The sequence below is a fragment of the Callorhinchus milii genome, unplaced genomic scaffold (genome assembly GCF_018977255.1).
Source record: "Callorhinchus milii isolate IMCB2004 unplaced genomic scaffold, IMCB_Cmil_1.0 Scaffold12, whole genome shotgun sequence".
Taxonomy (NCBI): domain Eukaryota; kingdom Metazoa; phylum Chordata; class Chondrichthyes; order Chimaeriformes; family Callorhinchidae; genus Callorhinchus; species Callorhinchus milii.
In genome coordinates this window covers 11,924,334-11,952,320 of record NW_024704753.1, presented here as the reverse complement: position 1 = coordinate 11,952,320, position 27,987 = coordinate 11,924,334, and the positions used below count along the sequence as shown (strand labels likewise).

Here is a 27,987-nt window from a genome sequence, read left to right as displayed (position 1 = left end):
GCTCAGAGACACGCCTGAGGGAACATTCTTCTGAAAGCAACAGCTCTTCCAGAACCTCATCGCCATGGGAGCAGGAGCCAGTGCTGAGGAGAAGCACTCAAGGGAGCTGGAGAAGAAGTTGAAGGAAGATGCCGAGAAAGATGCAAGAACAGTCAAACTACTGCTGCTCGGTAAATAACCCCTTACCCTGTGAGAGAATGGCCACAGTATAAATATCAGACCCTCACCCCCCCACCCATAGAAAACAGCATGTTAAGCTTCCTACCTGCTACTTGATACTTAAGTCTTAACAACAACAAGATTCCATTTATTGAGCGCCTTTCACGTCGGGAGGACGTCCCAAAGCGCTGTACAGTTCGGTCAGGACCTGAGCAGGGGGGAAATGGTCAGGGTGAGGGGAGGGAAGGGAAGGAGCGAGGAGGGGGTAGAGAGTCGAGAGGGGAGGTGAAGGCACGGTCAAAGAGAAAGGTCTTGAGACCGGCCTTGAAGGAGGAAAGGGAGGAAGCAAGGCGAAGGCACTGGGGGATGGAGTTCCAGAGCCTATGGGCTGACAGGCTGAAGGCCCGGCCACCGATGGAAGGGCAGTTGGGGCGGGTGATGTGGAGCAGACCGGAGCCAGAGGAACGGAGGGTACGGGCAGGTAAGTAGGGGGATAGTAGGTTGGAGAGGTAGGAGGGAGCGAGGCCGTGAATGGCCTTGTAGGTGGGGATGAGGATCTTGAATTCGATCCTCTGGGGGATGGGGAGCCAGTGGAGGCGAGCGAGGGTGGGAGTGATGTGGTCCGAAGCCTGGTGCGGGACAGTACACGAGCTGCAGAGTTCTGAATGACCTGCAGTGTGGAGGGAGGGCCGGGAAGGCCGGCGAGGAGAGAGTTCCCATAGTCCAGCCTTGAGGTGATAAAGGCGTGGACCAGAGTTTCAGCAGCGTGAGGGGTGAGGTAGTGCCGTAGTCTGGCGATATTCCGGAGGTGATGGAAGGCGGTGCCAGTTGTGGCGCGGATATGAGGGAGAAAGGACAGCTCAGGGTCGAACAAAACACGAGGTTCCTGACTGGCTTTGAGAGGTGGAGAGTGCAGCCTTGGATGCTGATGCTGTCAGCGCCTGAGGTGCGGAGGCGCTGACGCGAGCCAATCAGGAGGGCCTCAGTTTTGCGCACGTTGAGCTGAAGAAAGTTATCTCTCGTCCAGGACTCGATGTCGGACAGGCAGCTGTCAGGACATCGGTGGTCGTGGAGTTGAGGGTAGAGGAGGAAAGGTAGAGTTGGGTGTCATCCGCATACATGTGGAAGTTAACCCCATGTCTGCGGATGATGTCACCACAGGGGGAGCATATAGAGGGTGAAGAGGAGGGGACCGAGGACAGAGCCCTGAGGGACACCGCACGAGACAGTGCGGGGGCCGGAGGAAAAAACATTTGTGGAGACAAAGTGAAGACGGTGGGAGAGGTACGACCTAAACCACTCAAGGACAGGGCCTTGAAGGTTTAGGTGGGAGGACAAGCGGTGGAGGAGGATAGCGTGGTCGACCGTATCGAATGCTGCCGATAGGTCGAGGAGGACGAGGAGGCAGAGGGAGCCCTGGTCACAGATGGTCAGGATGTCATTGGTGACCTTGACCAGGGCAGTTTCTGTGCTATGGGCAGCACGGAAACCCGACTGAAGGGGTTCGAGTAATGAATGGTTGGAGAGGAAAGAGCGCAGCTGGGAGGCGACAACTCGTTCCAGGACCTTGGACAGGAAGGGGAGGTTGGAGATGGGCCGGTAGCTTGATAGCTGCGACGCATCAAGGGAGGGTTTTTTCAAGGTGGGAGTGATGGTGGCAGTTTTTAAGGGAATGGGAACAGAGCCAGAGGAGAGGGACAGGTTGATGATGTCTGTGCTATGTGGGGCAAGGAGGTGGCGCTGGGAGATAAGGAGTGGAGTGGGGATGGGGTCAAGGGAGCAGGTGGTGGGTTTCAGGGATAGGATGAGTTTGGTGACAGAGGGTGGGGAAACGGGTATGAAAGTGTGTAGGGGAGGATGGGTAGGAGTCAGAGTGTGGGAGGGAAGGGGTGGCTGGTGGGTGGATGTTGGAGAGGAAGTGACCGCGGAGCGAATTCCCTTGATTTTGGATTCAAGGAAATCCAGCATCTCCTCACAGTGAAGGTTGGAGGAGATGACCTGCGCGGGGTGGCGGGGGGGACGGAGGAGTTGGGAGTTGGGATGTGGTAGAGTCTTAAGTCTTAAGATATCTACCAAAAGAAGCAGAGGGGAGGTTAGAAGAATTTTTTTCACTCAGCGAGCTGTTAGAATTTGGAATGATCTGCCTGAAAGGGCAGTGAAGTCCGATTCGATAACAGCTTTTAAGAGAGAACTGGATAGGTATCTGGAGAAGACAGATTTGCAGGGTTATGGGGAGAAAGCTGGTGAGTAGGGTTAATAAAAGTCAGTTGCTCTGTCATAGTGCCGGCACAGACTCGATGGACCAAATGGCCTCCTTCTGTGCCGTAATATTCTATGATTCTATGATTCTATGATACTCTGAGCCAATAGATGTGTGCATTGAGAAGGAAGACCTGCATTACTTTGTGCTGAAGATCTAACCAGTCAACAGGTTCTGAGGCATTGGTTCAGCTCTCCAGATCTGTGGGGGGGCAGGGGTGTCCCATGTACAATAGGAAACAAAGCTGCTTTTACTTTAATGATTTTCTTTCTCCTCCTAATCATCTCCCCTCTCCTGCCTCCTTGCCCAATTCTTTTTATCCTGTGGGACAATTCCTTTGACACCTTTTTCAAGTGCCCATTGGTCTCCTGAGCCCCATTGTATAGTGGCAGTTGGCTATTCGATCATGGGAGCAGCATTAAAGCCAAGTTTGATCCCAATCTGATTTGATGTCCAGCTGGAGGTACTCTAGAAGCCTGGACGAGTCTTCCTTCTCCAATTCAGAGATGCTAAAGCTTGAAGATAAGAGTCGACCAGGACTCGAACAGAATCTGGCCTGCGCAACTCAAGTGCAATTATGTCCAATTATTTTAATCACCAACCTGATTAGATAAAGAACAAGTACAGGTAGAAAACCTTTGTATTCCAGACATGGATCCCATTCATGTGTTGGAGCAAATCTAAACAGTGAAAGGCTAGCTAGCTTTCAGCAAATGACTAGAACGCTTTAGCTCAATCTAAGAATATCACTCAGGCAAAAAGCAAACAGACCATGTGAAGCTAGAATTCACTCACAACTGGAACACACTTTGGAACTCGGAATCTCAGAAATGTAAAACTCAGGCAAATTTCAACTATAAAAGCATCAAGTAACGGTCCTGGCATCTGGAGGATTTTGAGAATGAACATGTATTTCTTTTGCAAAATTGCACTTGTTGTGTAAGTGTAAGGGAGTCAATCTGAACTCTTTTGAAGTTTTTTTTAATCTTCTTAATGTACTTACTATCTAATACTGTGAAAGCGAGAATATAGCAAGGCTTTGATTTCATGTTCGTTTTCGTTCTGAATTGTGCTGAGCAGTAAACCTGTTGTAGCAATGTCCTGACAAAAGTGATGTGAAGCTACGTATTTCCCCTGACTGTCCAAATGAAACTTGTTTCTTTCTGAATGACATCCCCTTATTCCTGCTGCCAGGAGCGGGGGGAGGTGGAAAGAATGAGGGAAGATAAGAGTAAGAAGATTTATGTACATCACATCTCAACATGGCATTATCTCAAGCCAATGAATTGCTGAACTGTGCATGTACGCTTGAGATAATGCCATGTGTTTTATAAAAGGAATATCTGCTCATATCTGGATTATGTCCCCTTCCATTTCTATTCATAGTCTGACATGACATTGCGCTGTATTGTCGGAAGTGTCATCTTTCGGATGAGCTGTTAAACCACATTCGGATGGTCATTAAAGATCCCAAGGATGATAACAATTTATCATTATTATTATTATTATGTGGTCAAGCGCTCTGAGATGAAGGCCGTTGCAAGTTGTTGTTGTTGTATCCTCCACCTTATGTCAGCAACCTCTTCAAACCCTACCAACTCCTTTACTCCCTTCACTCACCGGCCTGCTTCATGTCCCTCTTTCCTACTTGCCCCAACACAGGCAAGAAGGGTTTCAGTTTATGTCTCCCCGAACTCTGGAACTCCTTCCCGGAGTCCCTCCGACTCGCTCCCTCCCTCATTTTGTTCAAAGTTTCTTTCAAGACCTACCTTTTTGAACATGCTTCAGTCATCTTTGCCCTCCGCTCCCCACCCCACCCTCCTTGACTTCCGCCCCCAGTTTGAGTGCCAAGGACATATTATTAAGCACCTTGGGACATCCTCCTGATGTTAAAGGCACTCTATAAAATTAAATTTGTATTTGTTGATGACAGCAGTGGTCATAGACTTGGACATTGAATAGGAGACTTTTGACGTATACACTGTGAGATTACATCAAGACATTTTGAATGGCTAGTGTGGAAATTTCACAGGCTCTGATTTCAAGTTCAGTCTGAGATGTGCTGAGCAGTAATCACGTAACAACAACATTTTGACAAGGGACATTGAAGCCATATAGTTCTCCTGACCCTCCAAACAGCGAATAAGGCTTGGCACTCAAACTCGGGTGGTCGTACCCCAATGCCTTGGGACGTCCTCCCGACGTGAAAAGGCACTATACAAAAATGTAATGTTGTTGTCGTTGTCGTGAGGGTGGAGAGGGAATGATAGTTAAAATTGTGGTCAAAGATTTTGTCTCCCAGTTTGGATAGTTTACTACAGAAACTGGGAAGTGTAGCTACTTTTTCTTTAGTGATTCGTTTCAGAAAAAAGTAATAATTTGGTAATTTGGTCACTCAATCCACAACATTTTGTGGGAACATTGTCGTGTTTCACCCATAAAAATACAGTCAATTCACTTTACAGTGTATTCTGTGAAGCGCTTTGAGACATCCCAATGACGTGATAAGCTGCTATATCAAATGCAAGGATTATTATTATTATTTGTTTCTCTCCTCCAACAGTCATTATTTAATGACTACAGTGCAGCTAATGCAGAGACTGTAGCACAAGTGACAGTAAAACCACAAGAACTGTAGAAATTTATAGCATATAAGAAGGCCATTCTTATATTAAATTATATTATATATTATATTATTGGGTTGGTGCTGTTCTTTTAAGAGCAATCCTTTCTGTCCCATTTACCTGCCATTTCCCCACACCTGTACAGTTTTTAGATATTTATCTAGTTGACTTTTAAAAGCTAATATGGATTCTGTCTCAGCCATCTCTCTCAGCATTCCATATCCCAACCACTCTGTATTCTAGATGTTTGTGTTTAATTAGCTCAGTGTTTAATTAGCAATTAATAATTAGCAAGCGATGAGATGACCATTGTCAGTTATTTTAAATACTAATGTATTTACACACATATTTAGGATGATTCTTAAGATGATTATTCTTAATTTGATTGGAGTAAAATAATAATAATCCTTACTTTTGGTATAACACCTTGTCACGTCTCTGAGACGTCTCAAAGTGCTTCACAGAATATAATGCAAAGCGGATTGACTGTGTATTTTGTGGACAAAACACAGCATATATGTGTATAATATATGTGGGGATGGGATGATGGTTAAAATTGTGGTCAAAAAGGTTTTCTCTCCTTGTTTGGATAGTGTATATATATATATATAGTATATAAAGAGAGTCACCATGATTTGGAGAGATGGGTGGAGACACAGCATTGGACACAATGGATATTGAACCGGAGACAGCTTTGGTGCATAGACTTAAGACACTGACACCTTCACAACACAAATATGCCTTCACTAAAGCCATTCCAAGGAACAATCCAGAGTAACAAAAGAAGGCACACAAACTCAGAGAGAAAAAAAATTAGCTGAAGGGTTGTTCGTTGAGAGGTATTGATTGGTTAGAGAGGGAAGGATTTATCAACATCTCCATTATTGTAGTATGCGACTACCAGGATGGTAGAAGGCGACTAGACAGACTTTTTTTTATCTAGCAATTCCTATGTTCCTATAATAGATCCCTCAAATCACCAACTCATTCAAGTAGACTTAATGATGCTTCAACTGACTGATCCGAAAACATTTGGTTGTCCTGAAGCTGATGGCTTTAAAGTGGGCTCTGGAGAGACTGAATCTGATTTAGGTCTCAGAGGAAGGAGGACGCCTGCTCTTTTCATCACATTCATTTCATTTGAATGCTGTTTCTTTTGGCTATTTTCTCTAGTTTATTACAAGAAATAGGGATACAATATCCCCAATCTTCAGATTGCTTTGTTTTATTAGCACAATATAATGTTTGTGATAGGCTGGATGTTCTTCATTTCAGTCAGAGGAAATAATATCTATCTTTTTAATAAAAAAATACTATTTCCTTCCCTTACTTAATGTTCCAAAAGAAATGAAAGCCCTAGGGTTTGGTAGCCCAAGTAAACAAATGAAGAACTGCAATAAAGATAGAAAGTGCTGGCAACAGGTTACAGAAGGGATGTAAAATAGAAAATAAAGACTGGGTTATTATTTCCATTTCAGGTTGACAGACCTCTGGCTTGGAGCCACACCTGAGATGTTCTGCTCTTTTTCTCTTTGAGATGACAAGTTTCCTTACTCCACATGCCTGATAATAATCCTTTGAGAAAAAAAAATCATAAATTGGTCATTTCAATCCACGACTGTTTGTGGGACACTACTGTGCACAATTGACTCCGAGATTTGCCCACAAATATACAGTCAATTCACTTTACAGTATATTCTGTGAAGCGTTTTGAGATGTCGAGATGTGAAAAGCGCTATATCAAATGCAAGGATTATTATTATTATGTGACCTGCTGAGTGACATGGTTTATTTCCTGAGTTTTTTTAACTAGAGCCCCCTCACCCTCTCCCTCTGCTTCTCCTCCTCTATATTGACAGGTGGCTGTGGGGTGGGTGAGAGGTGGGGGCAGAGGGAAGGGTAGGAGAGAAAAGGTGGGGAGTGGGGAGAGAAAGGAGGGGGGGGGAGAGAGGAGGGGGAAGAGGAAATGGGATAAAACAAGGTTGGATGATTGGATAAACAAGTGAGTATTTGAGTTCTTTGAGATAACCTCCCAGTGAAAGGTACTATATAAATGTAAGTTGTCATTGTTGGCACAGCCCAATTCCCACTGGGAGTGAGTCTGTTGCATGATATAATTCTTGCGTTTGTTATATCAAAAATATTTGCCTTATCAAATCATCAAACCCTTCACGGGATTTATCGTAAACTGCAGTGACTGTGTATTTGTAGATGAACAATGGCAGCCAGTTGTGCATAGCACTGTCCCACAAGAAGCCATGAAGTGAATGACCAATTTTATCTGGGGCATTGTTGGTCAGGATACTAGGGCAAACTTCCTTCTCTTTTTCAAAACCAGCACAGGATCTTTAACATCCTGATCATGCGAACAGGATCTTAGTTTAAAGTTTCATCTGAAGGGCAGCACCTCTGACACCCCCACTGGAATCTCATCCCTGACTGTATGAGCTCAAAGGCATAACATGGGGCTTGAACCCAAACTTCTGACTCGGAAGAGAGAGTGCTACTGACTGAGACAGGATGAACTGAATTAATTGTAATCTGATTCCAAAAGGGAAAAAAGATGGTGGATTCAGTGTGGGTGGGGGGGGGGGGTTAAGTTGGAATTAAAGTGAGGAATAGGAGGAGCTCTATCTTATATATAAACAGCGTAACAATAAATGGTAGAATCGCCACGAGGATATCATACCAGAACTCTGTCAAGCTACAGTTAGCTACTAGGGCCAAACCCCTGATCGTGGTGAGATGTGTTGCTCTCCTAGTCAGACTGGCTCACACCAGGATGGTGGCATTAGGGGGAGGATAGATTTACTACATCCCAAACATTATACTGATCTGCGTGCAGTGAGCACAGCATTGGTTGGTAAACAATTGGCTGTTTTAACAGTAACAGTAATACAATTAGCATTCTCGCCTCTGAGTCAGAACGTTGTGGGTTTAAGCTCCATAGCCAGACTGAACTCAGACAGACTGGGCTGAAAATTCAACACAGTGCTGGGGGTGTGCGGCATTGTTAGAGGTTCCATCCTTCAGATGATATGACAATCACTTCACTTCTGGTCTGTTTGTTGAACATTGCTGTGTTCAAACTGGCTGCTAAGTTTGCCTACAAAACACACAGCAAATCCTGTGAAGAGCTTTGGGACATCCACATGACATGAAATGAGCTACACCAATTGCAAGGATTGTTATTATTATATTAATAAGAATGGCCTATCCAATAATGCATTATTCCCCCAGCCCTGGACTGGATGGTCAGCCTAGACTGCGAGTCCCTGACATGGGGGCTTAAACCCACAACCTTCTCACTCAGAGACGAGAGCAGAAACATCAATGTGTGAAAGGGAAAGGCGGGTGTGCAGACAGTCAATAGAGAAGGACATGGACCACAAGTTCTACAGGAACCATGTAGGATTATTTTTTCTATTGTGCAAAGATGGAAATTCTGCCCAGGTTGGACATTTCCCCTCGTGCTTTGCAATGTTATCACGGCACAAATTCAGTTAAAAAAGACCTGTCCACTGAACAAATTCACAGAAAGCCCAGAATGTGAGGTGCTCTTGCGTCTGAGAGACAACAACAACAGCAACACTTGTATAGCGCCCTTCAGGTTGAAAAGACGTCCCAAGACGCTGGACAATCAGAGGTTTTGGACCCGAGCTGGGAGTTGGAGTCAGAAGGGGATGAGGGCAGGGGGTAGGTGGGGGAATGACAAGCAGCAAGCATCAAACCCAGCATGCTGCGACTACTGAGGGTAATAATAATTATAATGCTTGCATTTGATACATAATCTGTCACAACAGGAGGACATCCCAAAGCGCTTCACAGCATATAATAATAATAATACTTATGTTTGATATACATGTCATTTCACATGAGCAATTCATTTCACAGGATTTAGTGTAAAGAGCAGTGACTGTGTCATCTTTAGGTGTTATACACACAGACTGGTTGCAACCAAGAGCCTTAGAATAATAATAGACAATGAATCTCAAAATATAAAATTATGCAGAATTTTGAAACATTCTTCAATTCTGGCTCAGGGTGGAAGCTGGTTTTGTACATGTCTGACAAATCTCCTTAAAAGAATTGCAGAAAATAAAGTTTGCAGGCTGAGACGGAATTTAAGGAATTTCAAAAATTATTTACACAAATTGTACAGCATGGAAACAGGCCATTCGGCCTTAACAGTCCGTGTCGGTGTTTATACTCCCATCTCTTACCCCGCCCCCCATACCCAATACCCTGCTGTTCCCTTCACCCACATGGGTATATATCTTGCTTCATCTTAAATACTATTGGTAGTTATTTGCAATGAAGAAATATAAATTGTGTCCCCCCCCAATGTCAGTGTTAGGACCACTGCTTTCCTCCATTTGTATAAATTTGCAGATGACACAAAAATAGAGGTGTAGCTAATAATGAAGATTAGAAGGAACTTCACATTGTGAAGAATAAAGTCTGAGGTACCACATGTTCTTAAACTGGTACATTTTGCAAATGTTCTTCAAACATTGATTTTCAGCTTTTCTGCAGGAAAATTGCAGAAACCAACAAATTAGAAACTCAGAATTGGGTTTCTGAATGGGAATGGGCTATTTGACCTCTTATGTGTGTCAGACTGGCTCAATTGCCTCTGAGTCAGAAGGTTGTAGATTCAATGTGGAACTTTGAGCTCACTGTCCAGTGCACTGTGGGGGGAGTGTCGCATTGTCAAAAGTGCCATCCTTCGGATGAGATATTAAACCAAAGTTCAGCTGGACACCGTCCGCCATGTATCAGCCTGGCGTAGTGGTAGCACTCTCGCCTACAAGTTAAAAGGTTATGGGTTCAAGCCTCAATTCAGAACTTGGAATCAGATAGCCTAAGCTGACACTCCAATGTTGTTGGAAGTGCCGTCCTTTGAGTGAGATGTAAAACCCATGTCTCATCATACCATTATTATTATTATTATTATTATTAAGGATCCTGCAGCACTATTTATAAAGAGTTGTTCTCTCCTGGAGTTCTGGCCAACAAGCCCCAAAATAAAATTGGTCAAACTGCTGTTTGGGAGACATTGCTGTGTAAATTGTCTTGCATGCTTGCCTAAAAATACACAGTAAAATCCTGTAAAGCGCTTGAGATATTTCATCAAGTGATTAAGTGCTATCCAGGATTAATTTCAGCGTCTTGGGACGTCCTCCTGACGTGAAAGGCGCTTTATAAATGGAATCGTGTTGTTGTTGTTGTTGTAATATCGATTATTATATCTAGATGGAGGTGGGGGAGGCATAAATTCATGCTGGAACATGAACACTTTAGTGCTGTGCACTTTGCTAAAATATTTGTTTAACTACACATTTATATGAGGTAAAGGCAGATCATAGCCCAACTGTTCCAAATTCAGATTTATTCCAAAGAATCAGAACAAGTTGATGACCCTGTTGATGACAGAACATCCCTACGATAGTCACTCAGGCAATGCTATAGAAATAACAGTGCACTTGTAGGTCACCCAGCAGATACTGATGCTCGCTCCTCACTAGAGTAACTCCTCGTGGCTAAATGTGGATATTTCCTGCACAGATAAAGAGCATTGCTACCCATTGTTAAATCACATTTTTTTTCAAATCAGTCCCATTGTCCAGATCTCTCCTCACATGGAGTCCCTCAGTGTAATGGTTAGCGTTCTCACTTCCCAAGCGAGAGGACTCGGGTTCGATTCTCGGGTGGGGTAAAACCTTAGGTAGGTTTCCTTACTCCACGTGTAGGACACTGCTGGGCGCAACTGGCTGCCACGTTTCGCTCACAAAATATACAGTCACAACATATACACTGTACAATATATTCTGTGAAGCACTTTGAGATGGCTTAACGGTGTGATAAGGTGCTGTATCAAATGCAAGGATTAATATATTAATTAATTTTTTTTAGTGCTCAGTTGCTCATCCAGTTCCCTTTGGAACAATTTGATGGAGTAAGCATCAACAGTCATTTGCGGTAGCAAATTCCACATCACGTAATAACATCCAAGGTGAAAAAATTCCTCTAACTTCCCCCTGATTTTCTGCTAACAATCCACTGGAGTTAACTACTAAATGCTATAGGCCCAGAGTTTGTTTTGTTTTGGTCTGTCTAACACATATGGAAACCCATCACAGTGCTTAAGAGTACCCAAGCCAAACAGAGTTCCATACATTCCACCTACACATGGAAATTCCTTTGTTTTGGAATGAAATGGGCACTCTCTCCTCACACTGTTTACTCAGTTACTTAGAGTACCAATGGATCTACAGCTGAATGGATTCACCTAGAGCAAAAAAGAACATGTTTCAAATAGACTTGGCCACGTGAACTTCAGATAAGGTACTAATTCACTGCTATAGCCCCGAAGGATATGGAACATCCGGCTGGAAGCAACTTGCAAGCAGCATAATCCAATTTGGAAAAGCTCAAATGATATCGTAAAAATAGTTTATGATCGGAGATTGAATGATGGCCTTAATCTCGCCATCAGCTATTTGATATTGAATGTTATTATACTTGCATTTATACAGAGTCTTGCAGGTGGAGGGGTTGAAACAAAGTCAATGTTGTTACAAAGCAAATATTGCAGTCAATTTAACGTGACCAAAATTGATGTCTCAATCGATACAGGATAAGAAAGGGTTCATAAATAATAAAGGTCCATTGAATGCACAAGATTATGTAAGCAAACACACCAGCTCAATGCCCCACAATAGGGATTGAATAGTCTAATGGTGTTTGCTTTCTCCCTTCTGTGGTATCCTGTGCATTGAGTAGAGGCTCTGTAGCAGGGATGACAAGGAGTCAAGAGAAAGTGAGGCAAAAAGCCTACAGGACATCACAGGACCAGTAAGGGTTTCTGCCGGCAATTACTTGATCAATAAATGAGTGCAGCCTGATGCACTCCAGATACTTCACCTAAGATGTCCTAGAATACACACAGGTATCGTGTCACTCCGATACACTTGAGAGACCATCAGCGGTGAGGTGCTTCCCTGCATCGCACTCCATTGAGGATGTCACTGACAGTGTTTCAGGTTTAACCTGGAGAACGGCACATCTGAGACTGCCCCCACTCAGAGTGCAGTGAGGAAATCTCTGACCACAGTTTTCCAAATAGCACCAGGACCAGTGCCAGTGAGTCACCGATCACAACTGCTTCCTCCTCACATTGACACAGGAATACCACTCGATGATAGTACGGCAGTGAGCACGGCCAGAGGAACTGCTGTGTACTGGAAACAAGGGAGATAATAATAATAATAATAATAATAATCCTTGCATTTGATATAGCGCTTTTCACATCTTCTAGACGACCCAAAGCGCTTCACAGAATACACTGTAAAGTGAATTGACTGTATATTTGTGGGCGAACGCTGCAGCCAATTGCGCACAGCAATGTCCCACAAACAGTCGTAGATTGAAAATGACCAATTTTATTATTGTTTCAGGAAGGGATTATTATTAGGCTCTGTGTGGAGTAAGGAAACTTGCCCAAGGTTTCGCCCTCTGTCTGGAATTGAACTCAGGTCTCTCACTTGCAAAAGCGAGTGCTCTAACCACTGAGCTACAGGAGATGCACAGTGGCCACTCAGCCTCCGTGACCTATGGGGCTAGGGTTCACTGGGATCTGTACTGATGGGTACAATTCTAGGTGAGAGATTCTAGAGAGGTAATAAAAAGGAAGTTGTCCAACTTTGATCACTGTGGATGTCAGGGTTTGTCTCACATAATGCAGGTATGTTAGACACTATCAGCAACAAGATGCCTAAAGTGTCCTCTAATGAGGATGCTGCTGATAGTCAAACACAGGTGAGCTGTAATCCTCACCATGGGGATGGTAGATTTATAGCAAAGGCATTGCATTAGTGTGGCAAATACATTGTTTTTGCCTCAATAATACCTCAATAAATAGGGTTTGTTTAACCTTACTTATTTCACTAATGAGTACAAGGTCACTTATCTGTCAGCTGTTTCCTTAGCTTTGAAGCCAATGGACAGGAATTCCAATACCCTGAGGTCTAAACTGAGAGATTGAGCACATAATGGAAGCGAACAACAACCCAAAGAGTGTATTGTATGGTGATCATGTCGCTGTGACTCGGTTGGTAGCATTCTTACTTCAGAGATGGAGCTGTGATTGACATCCTGACGGAGTTGCAATGGAAGTTTGCACACTGTGGAGTGATAGGACACTGAATTTACAATCAGCATTCTCTCCCTGGCGATACCCAGCCCTGATGGTGGGAAGAACACTGAGCAGCAGAGAATCAGCTCTCCTTGGTCAACCAAAGACTTGACAGGAGGGAATAAGGTCTCTTAAACATTGATTGCTAAAAAAAAGCAATCTTTTCAACCTTTCACCTAATGTCTAATAATATAACAATCTTTGCTCTTCATAAAGCACCTTTCAACTTGGCGGATGTCTCAAAGTGCTTAACAGGATTCACTGTACAGTGTAGTGACTGTATATTTTTGTGCGTGATCCCATGATCAGCCTTTGGGGAAGCAGGGTGACCAAAAGCAAAGTTGAAGAGGGGTCTTGAGATGGGTCTTGAAGGAGGCAAGGGAGGGGGCGAGGCGGAGGGACTGTGGGATAGAGTTCCAGAGGGTGGGGGCAGAGTGGCAGAAGGCCCGCCCGCCAATGGTGGGGCAATCGAGCCGGGGGATGTGAAGCAGGCAGGAGCCCGCTGAGCGGAGGGGGTGGGCAGGATGGTAGGGGGTTAGGAGGTCGCAAAGGTAGGGGGGAGTAGGTCGATGGAGGGCTTTGAAAGTGAGTATCAAGATCTTGAACTGTACCTTCTGTGTGATGGGAAGCCAGTGGAGTTGGCCGAGGGTGGGGGTGATGGGGTCATGGAGTCTGGTGTGGGAGAGGACACGGGCTGCAAAGTTCTGGATAATCTGCAGCCTGTAGAGGAAGCAGTTGGGATGGCTGACAAGCAGGGAGTTTGCATAGTCAAGCCTCGATGTAATGAAAATGCGTATGAGGGTTTTGATGCTCTGCGGTACGAGACAGTGGCAGAGCCGGGCGAGGTTGCGGAGTAGGGGGAAGGCAGACTGCGTCATGGCACAGATGTGGGGTGGAAAGGATAGGTGAGGGTCAAACAAGACGCCAAGGTTCTGGACTGGCTCAGTCAGGTGGAGTGTCCAACTATGGATGGTGATCCAGTCAGCGCCTGACGTGTAGCCCCTGAGTTGTAACAATAGGTGAGCGTCCACAAATGCCTGTGTTAGTATCGGTTTGTAATAAGGAAACAATAAGAACAGCCTCATCACTTGTTGTTCCCATTTGACCCAGTTTACGAAGTGCTGAGGACATCTGCCGTCCCTGACCCCGTCACGTATTGCTAGTGTCAGCGGTTTAGTACACAGGTTACCTGGCAACCATTATTCTCTTCAAAGTCAGTTAATCCTGAGGATTACTCCGGGGGAGGGGGGAGTGGGGTTGGCTGCTCTGACTGCTGAACCTGATCCAGTAGAGGGCAGAGTACATGTGGCCTGGCCATCTGTTTTAATCAGGCAAATCAGTTCCGAAACACGTAAGAAAATCCTGAACCAGATGTAAACTTGACGGCCGACATTTCCAATCTTCTTCACAGTCTCACTGCTGCCCGGCCCACTCTGACACAACGCTCGTCACTTTAGGGATCAAACAGAGAGTGTTTTGTGGTGCAGGTGTTATGGATAAAACAAGTGCTTCAGTGAAGGGGTGGTGACATGGTACAGCGAACCTCAACCTTCTCTGGTATTGATCTATAATAATAACAATAATAATTCATATCACTTCCAGAAAAGCGATCTGCTAATCAACTAATAACCGGGTTCCTACTTATTGTTAGGTAAACAGAGGCATTAGGGAAACTTGCCTAAGGTTTCACCCCATCCGGGAATCGAACCCAAGTCCTCTCGCTTGCAAGGCAAGCGCACTAACCACTACACTACCATATGCCGTCCTTTGGCTGAGACGTTAAAGATTCTATTCAAATAGATCTAATCTAATCCTATTTTTATCTTCCTTTTTCCCAGTACCAATAAAGTGGAGTTATAAGCTCCATTCTCATTTCTGCTACTCTTTCCCCCATCATGTTGTTCGCTGGTGTTCACTCCCAGAATCGAGCTCTCCACTCTAATCCCATTCCCTGCTCTCCCCCTTAACCTTCCATATTAATTCCCCTCAGTGTATTTATCCAAATGGTTCGTAAGTGCTGAGATACGACAATCACCTTGCAAGATATACAGTGTGTATAACAGAGCAGAATACAGAGCTAGAAGTAATGAGTTTGCCGTTCCTCTTAGTCACATAGTCAGAGAATGAGATGAGGAGATGTCAGCTGCCGCCACAGGCTCCCAGTCTCCACCGACATCCCTGCAGTTAATAATAATCAGTCCTTGCACACAGCTTCATTTGTCATGCAATCTTTTTTCTGCAGGTAGAAATCTTTATTAAGGGCTAATTATACCATTAAAAAATAATTATAGGGAAATAATAGACCCTGGCAGCCTTCACCACAATATCAGTCACTTTCAATGCAAATATCTGAAGGGGTCTCATTTTCTCTCTGAGCCCCTCTCATCAATATGCTCCGTGCTTATTTCTCACACAGTCCCAACTCCCACCGCTTTCTAAGAAAAGAACCAATTACTGCAAAAAAAAGCAAGTAAATTGCTTCCACATGAAGTGAAACGCTTCAATATTCAGCAACACGCTCAGAGTTTCAGCACACGTTCCTCCAGCGAGGCGAAACAAACTCATCATAAATTCACTCTCCTGAAATATTCTGCGTTCATATTCCACAACACAAAGGCAGACATTATAGATGATTATTAAATTCATTTTCACTGCTTTTGCTGTGAAACTATCTCTGCGTTTCACCTGCTGAGTAGTTTCAAAGCGTTTCAGAAGAATGTCAGCCTGGCTCAGTCAGTAGCACTCTGAGACAGAAGAATCTGGGATCAATCCAGTAGAACTTCGAGAACTTCGAGCTCACAGTCTCGTATGCAGGAAGCTCTATAAATGCAAATTGTTGTTGTTGACAATCAAGTACAGTGCTGCGGGAGACTTCCACTATCAGAGATTCCGTCCTTTGCATGAGACATCAAGCCGATACCCCGTCTGCCTGTTCAGGCAAACGTTAAAGATCCCAACGCAACATTCAAAAGGAAAGGGAATTGCTCGCTGTGTCCTGGCCAACAAGCCCCCAGATCAAATTGACTTCATAGCTGTTTGTGGGGCATTGTTCTAGGCAAATTGGCTGCCGCATTTGCCTGCAAAATGCACAGTCACTACACTTTGCAGTAAATCCCGTGAAGCACTGTGAGACATCCTTCTGACGTGAAAAGCGTTATATCTAATACAAGGATAAATTATTATTATTGACTAGTGTCTAGCGAGCGGCACAGGTTAATTTACAAGATAGGATTTCAACAAAGCTGCGATTTCACAATTTAATTTTTAAATTAGTCTGAAGGTACAACAAAGAGCCCAAGTGTATGCTATTCAACAAGTCTGTGATTCGTGCCACTTCTGAGAATGATCTGCAAGTTGGGAGGCACAGGGTGGTTGGGAATTTCTCTAATAGAAGCACAATTGGTTAAATTGAAAAAAACAACAGGTTTCTGTTTGTGTTGGACCCTATTAACTGTCCCTTAGAGAGAAACGCTACAGTGTTTGGAAAACAGTACAGTAATTGCCTTTGTAGGTTTTCTATATTTCCATCTAAGTTAAAAAAGACATGAAGGAAAAAATGTGTATATAGTATTAGCTTGATATCACCCCTGCCTTTGCATTCCATGAATCTGTTACAGTGGAACATCATCTGCTGAGAAGTGAATCTCCCTTTAACAAAGAAACTCTCGATAGATTGACAGTGAAACTGCTGTCTCCTAATGGAGTGACTGACTTTCCTTTGCAATGAAACTCCTTGTAGAAGCACTGCGATCCACTTATAGTTTAACCACATCTCCTGATATAGTCAAACTCTTGTGTTAGGTTTGTTGAAAGATGTTGTCACCGTAGCCCTAGAAGTGGCATGGAATGGCATTTGCATCTCTAAGGGCAAGAGAAGAAAATGCATATAAGAGCAGAACTCAAAGGAGATAAAGGACAAAAAAGCAACTTACCTCCTTATAGAACTCCATAAGCCAAAACATCTAAAGCACTGTAATTTGGAGTTTTATTTTTATTATTTTTTTGAAGGAATTATTACCCCAGGAAAATCAATCCGCCAATCGACTAATAACCAGGCTCCTACTTACTGCTAGGTAAACAGAGATGTGTGGAGTAAGGAAACTTGTCCAACATTTCGCCATGCCGTGAATTGAACCCAGTTCTCTCACTTGCGAGGTGAGTGCTCTAACCGCTGAGCTACAGGACTCCACAATCAATTATAGACAATCAATGGCAAACCCTGCGGTTTTAGCTGGTTTGACTCCAGCAGTTATTCCAACAACAACAACAACAAGATTACATTTGTATAGCACCTTTCACGTCGGGAGGACGTCTCAAGGCGCTGGACAGAGTACAACATTTCAGACCCACACTCTGGGTCCCCAAGCCTTGGCTCTTGCTAACTTGTGCCTAATACTTTTGGGAATTAGGTACGCAGGATGTGTCCCTCCAGGGAGAGAGTGCACATTCCATACTAACAATCTATCTCTGAGATTTCCTTGTGTAGGTGGGATGCATAGAATTCTCAGCTTGGTTTGGATATTCTTAAGCATGGGGATGGGTTTCCGCTTGTGTCAGACACCTGACTGCTCCCCAAAACAATACAGGCAAATACAGAAGCCATTTTTTTACATAGCAAAGTCAAAATGCAACATGTGGTGAGCACGTTACTGATTGAGGACAGAGTGGCTGGGGAGGGGCCAGCGACTGAGTCTCACTGACATGAGATATTTCTCCACATTTATCTTCTCATTTCTTAAACAAAGGGGTTTATTACGCGCAACGTGGGATTCACAACCAATGGAGAGATTCATTACTTAGGCAATTAGCAACCAATCTTTCTTCATTGACTGCACACATGGTTTACACACAGTGCATAATACAGCTGTGTTTACACACAGTTTACACAGGAGACTGGACAATGAGCTGCAGAGAAAGTTGGTGTTAAACACATTAATGTCACTTTAAAGTGGGCGGATTGTGAGCATAGGAGAATTTCTCCTACTGCACAATCTGGCCTCGAGTGAGGTATGTTACTTCAAATACAGCTCTAAAAGCACAGAGAGCAAAGCTGCTTTACACTGCCTCATTCTTTCCAAACATCTGGAAGCGGTTCCAAGAGCAGAATTTCAACAAAAACTATTACTATATTTCACAGAGGCTTCCTGACAAAGGAGCTGCCCAACTCCTTTGCTTGAGAGCTGATTGTGTGAAATACTCTACTGACATCAATGTTGTCTCAGGCATTCCAGTGCTTCAGGTGGCTGGAGGCAGGGGTGCGAACGGCTTTCCGGTTTCACTACATCTGCAACATCTGGTCCTTTCAGAACTTGAGAAAAGCGAAATCCTGGAGAATCCCATTTACTCTCAGCAAATGGTAACCAGACACGTATCCAATTCAGGCCAAAAGTCACGTAAAGAGATAACTCCAAGTAACATTTACATTGCAGATCATTCCAGGGGACCAGGGAGCGAGGACAAGGGGGGAGATGTAAAAGGAACCCATGTTGTGGACCTGAATTAGGGCAGGTTGTTTTAACTCTGTGCTTAGAGGGAGTGAGGGAGGATGGAATGAAGGGACAGGGGAGAAAGTAATGAACGGGACAAGGAGAAGAAGGAATAATAATATGTAATAATAATCTTTGCATTTGATATAGCGTCTGCAAGAAACACAGACTAGTGGGCTCCGCAGAGCAAAGGCACTTGGGATGTCTTGCCAACCTGAAAGCGTTGTATAAATGAAATTTGTCGTCGGTGTTCTAAACCAGGAAGTTACTAACTTGAGAGAAACAGTACAAAATAATGCCCTCTTTATTGTGCTGCAACAAGCACAGAGTGACAGCATGCGACAAACCGCAACAAAAACCTAGCTCTCAGCACTTTAAAGATCAGAAGTAAATGTAACCTTTAGGATGCATACTTCTCAAGTATTTCTATTAATGATAGCTTGAATTAAAACAACCTGCCCCAACTTGGCACCATAACATGAGCTCCTTTTACACCTCCGTAATCATAAATATAGATTTAACCAGGTACACAGGAAGAGCAAGGGAATGGGATTAGAGAGCTCCAGCACAGACACGATGGGGAGAGCGCAGGGAATGGGGTTACAGTAGAGAGCTCCAGTGGGAGAGCGAGCACCAGCACAGACAATATTGGCGTTCTATGCTGAGAATTCCAATATCCTAAAATTCGTTGTGTAAATTCATGCCATCGGCACTCTGAGCTCACAATCCAGGCTGATGCGCCAGGGCAGTGCCGGGGTAGCGATGTTTTCAGGTGAGGCGTTAAATTCCATCTGCCTGTTCAAGTAAATGTCAAAGATCCCACAGCACTGTTCAAAAATAGAAGGGAATTTCTCCCAGTGTCCTGGCCAATCATCCCACAAACAAAATTGGTTATTCACTCCATGGCTGTTTATGGGACACTCCTGTGTGCAAATTAGCTGCCATGTTTTGTTACAAATACACAGTCACTAGACTTTACAATAAATCCTGTGAAGCCCTTTATCAAATGCAAGATTTTTAACCCAATACTGCAGAGCCACCTAGTGCTCAAGTTGTGCAGTGCACGTTTGCTGTTTGGAAACTCGATGAAATAATACACTACATCCTCGCATTTGAGATCTACATCTTGTCACCTCATCGAGAAGCCTCAAAGTGCTTCACAAGATTTTCTGTAAAGAGCAGCGTCTGTATATTTGTAAGCAAACGAGGCAGACAATTTGAGTGTGGCAATGCCCCACAAATTTAGTGACCAATTTTATTTGAGGGATTGTTGGTCAGGGCGCTGGGAGAAACTCCCTTGTCTTTTCAAGTAGTGCCATGGGATCTTTAATGTCTACCGGCAGATGGGCTAAGTTTAATGACTCATCCAAGGACTGACCCTCCAACAATGCAGAGCTCCCCCCAGCATTTCCCTGGATTGTCAGCCTGGACTGTCAGCTCAAAGTCCCAACGTCAGCCTGGAACACATTGCTTTGTCTCTTTAACCTCTTCTCTTGTGTGAGTTATTAGAACATCACCCAATCTCTCGCTTATTTTGTCTCCTCCCTTCCAGGGGCTGGCGAGTCAGGCAAGAGTACCATCGTCAAACAGATGAAGTGAGTGTTTCTTTTCTTTGTGTTAACTCGTCGTACAGTCTCAATGTGATCGCCAGGCTGCTGAGATACCACCCTCTAACACCCCCCCACACACACAGCTCCCTTCATTCACACATATACACACACACACACAGCTCCCCCAATCACCTATACTCACAAACACACATATACACTGTCCCACCCCGCTCACTCACACACACGCACAAATACACGCTTCCCCCTCTCTATTAAGGAGTGTATAATGGGGAGTGTATAATGGGGAGTGTATGTAGAGAAGTGGAGAGTGTGTAGAGTAAATATTCTAATGTACGTGGCTGCATCCCTGACAGGATTATTCACCAGGATGGTTACTCACGGGAGGAATGTTTGGAGTTTATCAGCATCATCTATGGCAACACCCTTCAGTCCATGATGGCCATCGTCAAGGCAATGACCACACTGAACATGGGATATGGAGATGGCGCCCGGCAGGTGAGTGCCACTCCCGTCTCTCTCTTTCCCACATGTAATATTTAATAATAATAATCATTACACTTTGAACATCACCTTATCAGGTCGAGACATCTCAAAGGACTTCACAGAGTATAGTGTAAAGTGAATTGAACAAAAAAAAACTCAAGGGCATAAGTATAAACTGGGCAATGATAGATTTATATTGTCAGCCGGGTATCTGACACATGTGGAAACCCATCACCATGGTTAAAAGGATCCAAACCGAGAATTCCATGCATCCAACTCATACTTGGAAATTCCAGAGATGTTTATTGGAATGGAATGCGCAGGAGCTGAGTGAAAAGCATCGCTACCCCCAGTGATCCTGGAATTTGCAGATGTGTTGGTCCATCTGAAGCCTCTCCACTGCATCCCCAGGATATTGGGTCCCTAAAGGATCCAGTGGTAGATCTAACAGCAAACTTAACTGCTTCACACTAAGGGTAGTGAGAATGTGGAATTCACTTCCAAAAAATGTGGTGGAAGCAGAAAGCATTGATGTATGTAAGAAGAAACTTGATGCATACATGAGGGAGAAGGGAGTGGAGGGGAGAGAGGAATAGTAGGAGGTGGTGGGGGGGGGTTTGTGTGGAGAATAAACCCTGATATGGACTGGTTGGGTGCTGTAACACTCTAGCTATAACTGCTCTGCCTCATTTCCCCAGGATGACGCTCGCAAGTTGATTCATCTAGCAGATACGATTGAAGAGGGTACAATGCCAAAGGAGATGTACGAAATCATCAGCCGCCTGTGGAAGGACTCGGGAATCCAGGCCTGCTTCGAACGAGCGTCCGAATACCAGCTGAATGATTCCGCAGGCTAGTGAGTCCTTCTGATAATCACACATGACACACACCGCCTTCCCTTTTAAAGGGGATGCCATGGGGGATCTTTTTATTCCGTGTGTGAATGGGACAAAATATAAATGAGTGTGTAGTCCTGCCCTGTGGCCACCAGAGGAAAGCAGGTTCACCATGTATAACCCAACCTTCTCCACAACACAATCAACCACACTCTGCTTTCCTTCGGGGGGCTGGGGGGTAGAAAAAGGGAGGTTAGCAACAACAACAACAGCTTGCACTTATATAGCGCCCTCCATGCAGAATAGCGTCTCAGAGCACACTTAACAGATTCTCTTTGAGGCTCAGTTGGCTCCAATTCAACATGGCCAGCAATAGAATATTACAATTGATGCAAACCACTGTAGTGTTCTCGGAGGTCCAGTTCCTTGAGCCAGCAGATCCTCAGTACTCCAAGGCACTGATGATGACTGCACAGCACTTCAGCAGGATTTGGGGGCAGACTGGTCACTGAGGGCAGGGAAATCCTCCCACTCAGTTCCTATTATCCCTGCAAGCCAAAGCCTTAATTGGGTTCCTAGCTGGACAAGCAGCAGTAAGCTTACCACATAGTGCTCTCAATGACAAGCTATTCTGCTTTGATGGGGCCCCCACCCAGCTGTGTGTTGCTGACTGCTTCCCTCTGCTCTGTTGCCTGTGGTGACCAGTTACCTGAATGATCTGGACCGGATTGTGCTGCCGGGGTATCTGCCCACAGAGCAAGATGTCCTGCGCTCCAGGGTCAAGACCACTGGCATCATCGAAACCCAGTTCTCATTTAAAGACCTCAACTTCAGGTATGGACAAGCAGTGCTTCCCAGTAACTCAAGACACTGTGTCCCCGAACTCGATTACTTCATTTGTATGTGTGTGTGTGTGTAGAGGGGTGATGAGGCGGGTGTGTGTGAGGTGGGGGGAGCGGTGTGTTTGGAGGGGCGGGTGGAGGTGGTGATGTGTGTGTGGGGGGGGGATGGTGATGTGTGTGTGTTGGGGTGGGGGTGAGGTGTGTGTGTGTGTGGGGGGGTGAGGTGTGTGTGTGGGCGATGAGGTGTGTGTGTGGGGGTGTGTGTGGGGGTGGGGGTGTGAGGTGTGTGTCTGTGTGGGGGTCTGAGGTGTGTGTGTGGACGATGAGGTGTGTGTGTGTGTGGGGGGAATGAGGTGCATGTGAGGGATGAGGTGTGTGTGAGGTGTGTGGGGGTGTGTGTGGTGGGGGGGGCGGCGCAGTGGGTGTTTGTGGGGTAGGAATGAATGGTGTACGGGTGTGCGGTGGTATTGGTGTGATGGCTGTGGGTTATTGCTTGGCGCTGCCCTGCCCTGTACAGGATGTTTGATGTTGGTGGCCAGCGCTCCGAACGCAAGAAATGGATCCACTGCTTCGAAGGTGTGACCTGCATTATCTTCATCGCAGCTCTGAGCGCGTACGACATGGTGCTCGTTGAGGACGACGAAGTGGTGAGCGACTCCGAGCGAGGCCCTGGGGCGGGTGAGGAGGGAATGGGGGAAGTGGGGAGGGCTTGATGAACCTGAGTGGTGTCCAGTTTCTCATGTCGACCTCCGTAAAATAAGCCCAGAGACAATCGAGCAGTGTGACAAGTCCACCTCAGCCCTGGACTCACGCCCTAACTGCTCTGTATTTATTTTTGGTCTGAAACATGTCAAAACCCATCCCCATGCTTAAGAATGTCCGAGCCAAGCTGAGAATTCCATGCATCCCACCTCCACATGGAAAACCCAGAGGTAGATTGTTGAAATGGAGTCAATCCATGACTGTTTGTGGGACGCTGCTTTGCGCAATTAGCTGCCGTGTTTCGCCCACAAAACATACAGTCAATTCACTGTACAGTATATTCTGTGAAGCGCTTTGAGACGTCTCAAAGTCGTGATAAGGCGCCATAACAAATGCATTTATTATTGATATGGCTGTCTAGCCAGCTTTCCCACTGCTTGTCTAGCTAGGACCACCCAACCCATTAGGGCTTTGCCTCGCAGGGTTAGAGTGCTCCGTAATGCCATCACAAGCACAAGTGCCGTTTATGCCGGGAGAACATCGTGGAGATGCTGGTTTATCATCTGTCTGTCTATCTGTCTGTCTGTCCATCACAGAACCGCATGCACGAGAGTCTTCACCTCTTTAACAGCATCTGTAACCACCGCTACTTCATCGCCACCTCCATCGTGCTCTTCCTCAACAAGAAGGATGTTTTCTTGGAGAAAATCAAGAAAACTCACCTGAGCATCTGCTTCCCAGACTATGATGGTGGGTCACACACCTCCCCCCAGCCCATTCCCACTCACCCCCCCACCCCCAGCCCATTCCCACTCACCCCCCCACCCCCAGCCCATTCCCACTCACCCACCCACCCCCAGCCCATTCCCACTCACCCCCCACCCCCAGCCCATTCCCACTCACCCCCCCACCCCCAGCCCATTCCCACTCACCCCCCCACCCCCAGCCCATTCCCACTCACCTCCCACCCCCAGCCCATTCCCACTCACCCCCCCACCCCCAGCTCCTTCCCACTCACCCCCCACCCCCAGCTCCTTCCCACTCACCCCCCCACCCCCAGCTCCTTCCCACTCACCCCCCCACCCCCAGCCCATTCCCACTCACCCCCCCACCCCCAGCCCATTCCCACTCACCCCCCCACCCCCAGCCCATTCCCACTCACCCCCACCCCCAGCTCCTTCCCACTCACCCCCCACCCCCAGCCCATTCCCACTCACCCCCCACCCCCAGCCCATTCCCACTCACCCCCCCACCCCCCAGCTCCTTCCCACTCACCCCCACCCCCAGCTCCTTCCCACTCACCCCCCACCCCCCAGCTCCTTCCCACTCACCCCCCCCCCCCCACCCCCACCCCCACCCCCAGCCCATTCCCACTCACCCCCACCCCCCAGCTCCTTCCCACTCACCCCCCACCCCCAGCCCCTTCCCACTCACCGCCCACCCCCAGCCCCTTCCCACTCACCCCCACCCCCCAGCTCCTTCCCACTCACCCCCCACCCCCAGCCCATTCCCACTCACCCCCCCACCCCCAGCCCATTCCCACTCACCCCCCACCCCCAGCCCATTCCCACTCACCCCCACCCCCCAGCTCCTTCCCACTCACCCTCCACCCCCAGCCCATTCCCACTCACCCTCCACCCCCAGCCCATTCCCACTCACCCCCCACCCCCAGCCCATTCCCACTCACCCCCACCCCCAGCTCCTTCCCACTTACCCCCACCCCCAGCCCATTCCCACTCACCGCCCACCCCCAGCCCATTCCCACTCACCCCCCCACCCCCAGCTCATTCCCACTCACCCCCCCACCCCCAGCCCATTCCCACTCACCCCCCCACCCCCAGCCCATTCCCACTCACCTCCCACCCCCGCGCATTCCCACTCACCCCCACCCCCAGCTCATTCCCACTCACCCCCCCACCCCCAGCCCATTCCCACTCACCTCCCACCCCCCGCTCATTCCCACTCACCCCCCCCACCCCCAGCTCATTCCCACTCAAGCCCCCCAGCGCATTCCCATTCAACCTCCCCAGCGCATTCTCACTGCTCCCCCCGAACATTCCCACTCTCCCCCACACACATTCTCTCTCTCTTCCCCTCAGTCTGTGTATGTGTAACATTTGCCCATCTCTCTCTCTGTGTCTCGGTGTCTGTGTGTGGGGGTATTGTCTCTCTCTCTCTGTGTCTCAGTGTCTGTGTGTCTTGTCTCTCTGTGTCTCAGTGTCTGTGTGTGGGTGTATTCTCTCTGTGTTTCAGTGTCTGTGTGTGGGTGTGTTGTCTCTCTCTCTATGTGGCTCAGTGTCTGTGTGTGGGTGTCTTGTCTCTCTCTGTGTGCCTCAGTGTCTGTGTGTGGGTGTGTTGTCTCTCTCTCTATGTGGCTCAGTGTCTGTGTGTATTCTGCCCTTTCTATCGTCTCCCTTCCCACCCCCTCTGTTGAGCCAGTGACCAGGAATGGTTGATGCATATTTCGGGAAGGAAGTGTTGGGATGAAGGGCAGTCTGCCTGGTAAACGTGCTTGTGATTGCCTCCCAGCCCTGAGCAGTTCTAAAAATGCCTGCCCCCAACGGACAGCAGAGCTCTGTACATATTTGCTTAAGTAACAGACCTACAGTAAAAGATGCCTCTGTAAGCAAGATAATCTGAAGCAATGGGTCTTCAGGAGCCATTTCCGGGGCTGTGAGCCAGTCTGACCACCCGCCACCAGCTGCAATTTCATGGTGTCCAGACCAATATTTACAGGTGTCACCAAAATGCAAAATACTGCTATAAATCTGAAGCAAAAACAGCAGTCTTTGGGAACACTCAGCAGGTCAGGCAGCATCTATAGAGAAAAGAAAGTGAGTCAACGTTTCGGGTCCACGATCCTTCGTCAGAATGTTCATTAGAACCAAACAAATTGGTCACAACTGATTGTGGGACATCGCTGTGTGCAAATCGCCATGTTCATCGACAAATACAGTGAATCCTGTGAAACTCTGGGATGTTTGGCTAAGCCAAGACATTATTATTATTACTACAGGAAACAACTCTTTCGATGATGCTGGGCTCTACATCAAGATGCAGTTCCTGGATTTGAACATGAGGAAAGATGTCAAGGAGATCTATTCACACTTAACCTGTGCCACCGACACAGAGAACGTCAAGTTTGTGTTTGACGCAGTCACAGACATCATCATCAAAGAGAACCTGAAAGACTGCGGGCTCTTCTGAACCCTTCCCCGCACTTAAAGGTAAATGTTTATAGGCAGTGCCTACAGAAAACTATCAACCTTATACTATACGTTCGCTCACAATAAACACCATTGCTGCACTTTGCAGTGTATTCTGTAAAGCACTTTGGGACGTCCTCCCAATGTGAAAGGCACTATTACCGAATGTAAGTGCAGTTTATATATAATATAATGTGTAACATAGTTTTAAAACTATATATAAGTTTTAATACTATTTAACACATTATTTATACATACAATATATAAATGATTGGTGTATGTGGTACTAAAACCCAAATGTAGTTATATAAAATACTAATATACACATTGTGTTATATACAGTACTATATATTTGGGGCCATTTGTCATTGATAAGAGCTGTAACACATTACATCATTTCCGTGATGTGCTGCTCCTCATACAATGACCTGCAATTTAAGATACACGCCCAGGGACTTACACGCAGCCTCACCCTGTCTGTAAATATAATAGCCCTTCAGCATTATGATGGGTTATGATAGGGTAAATTGTAATGGGATATTTTCACTATCAGTAACAGGAACAAAAATTTTCCAGATACTTGCTTGATGTGCTAAACCAAGACATTATTATAACAAGAAGCAACAAAAACAATCACAAAAAAATTAGCCTTTCCACAGCAGGTAGAGGCCACAATCCAGAGGAGAGTCCTAAAACTCTTTTAAGAGGGAAATAGTTGCTTGAAAGAGGAGAAATATCCAAGACTGTGAGGGATGAGCAAGATAGCGGGATTAATTTTTTGGGATCAGACGGATGTCTGACACATGCAGAAACCCATCACCTGCTTAACAGACTTCCTTCCACATGTATGTGCCACCCAGACATGGAAATTTCCCTGGAGTGGAAATTTCACCTTTTACCTGATTCTGGAGATTATTAGGCACACTGTGGCAAGAGTTTGGGGACTCCTAGAATGTGCGTTGGGGTAACTGCTGGAGTTTAACCAGCTAAAAGTCCTGTAGCTCATGGAGTCCTGTAGCTCAGTGGTTAGAGCACTCACCTCACAAGTGAGAGAGTTCAATTCCCGGCAGGGCAAAACTTTTGGCACGTTTACTTACACCAAATGTCTCTGTTTACCCAGCAGTAAGTCAGAACCCAGTTGTTAGTCGTTTGGCGGATTGCTTTTCTGGGGGTGATAATTCCTTCAAAATAATAATAATTTGGTCACTTCAATCCATGACTGTTTGTGGGACACTGCTGTGCGCAATTGGCCGCCAAGTTTCTCCCACACAAAAAAAAAGTCAATTCACTTTACAGTATATTCTGTGAAGCGCATTGAGATGTCTCGAAGACATGAAAAGCACTATATCAAATGCATTTATTATTGATTATTATTAAAACTGCGTAGCATGCTATTGAGAGCACTGCCTGGCAAACCTCCACTGTTTGTCCAGCTTGTGTGATTAGATCAGGTAGTTCATATGAAGTTAAAGGCCAGGGTATATTCAATAGTCTGAATGGCTTTTTTTCTGTGCTGTGACATTCCAAACTATAAACTGATCTCTCTGTCTCTCTTTCTCTCTCTTTCCCACCCCCCACCCCCCCCCGCCAGGTATTGCACATTACTATAAGAAACCTACCC

At 46.0% G+C, this 27,987-nt stretch overlaps 1 protein-coding gene across 1 annotated transcript; it reads left to right on the top strand.

The window, feature by feature from the left end:
* Nucleotides 1–64: 64 nt before the first annotated feature.
* On the top strand, nt 65–27,987 carry gnat1 (guanine nucleotide binding protein (G protein), alpha transducing activity polypeptide 1). The gene is made up of 9 exons (XM_007890266.2): nt 65–170; nt 20,279–20,321; nt 20,651–20,792; nt 21,479–21,636; nt 22,322–22,450; nt 22,976–23,105; nt 23,757–23,910; nt 26,177–26,387; nt 27,958–27,987. The coding sequence occupies exons 1-8, from the start codon at nt 65–67 to the stop codon at nt 26,365–26,367; spliced, it is 1,053 nt and encodes a 350-aa protein (XP_007888457.1). The 3' UTR covers nt 26,368–26,387; nt 27,958–27,987.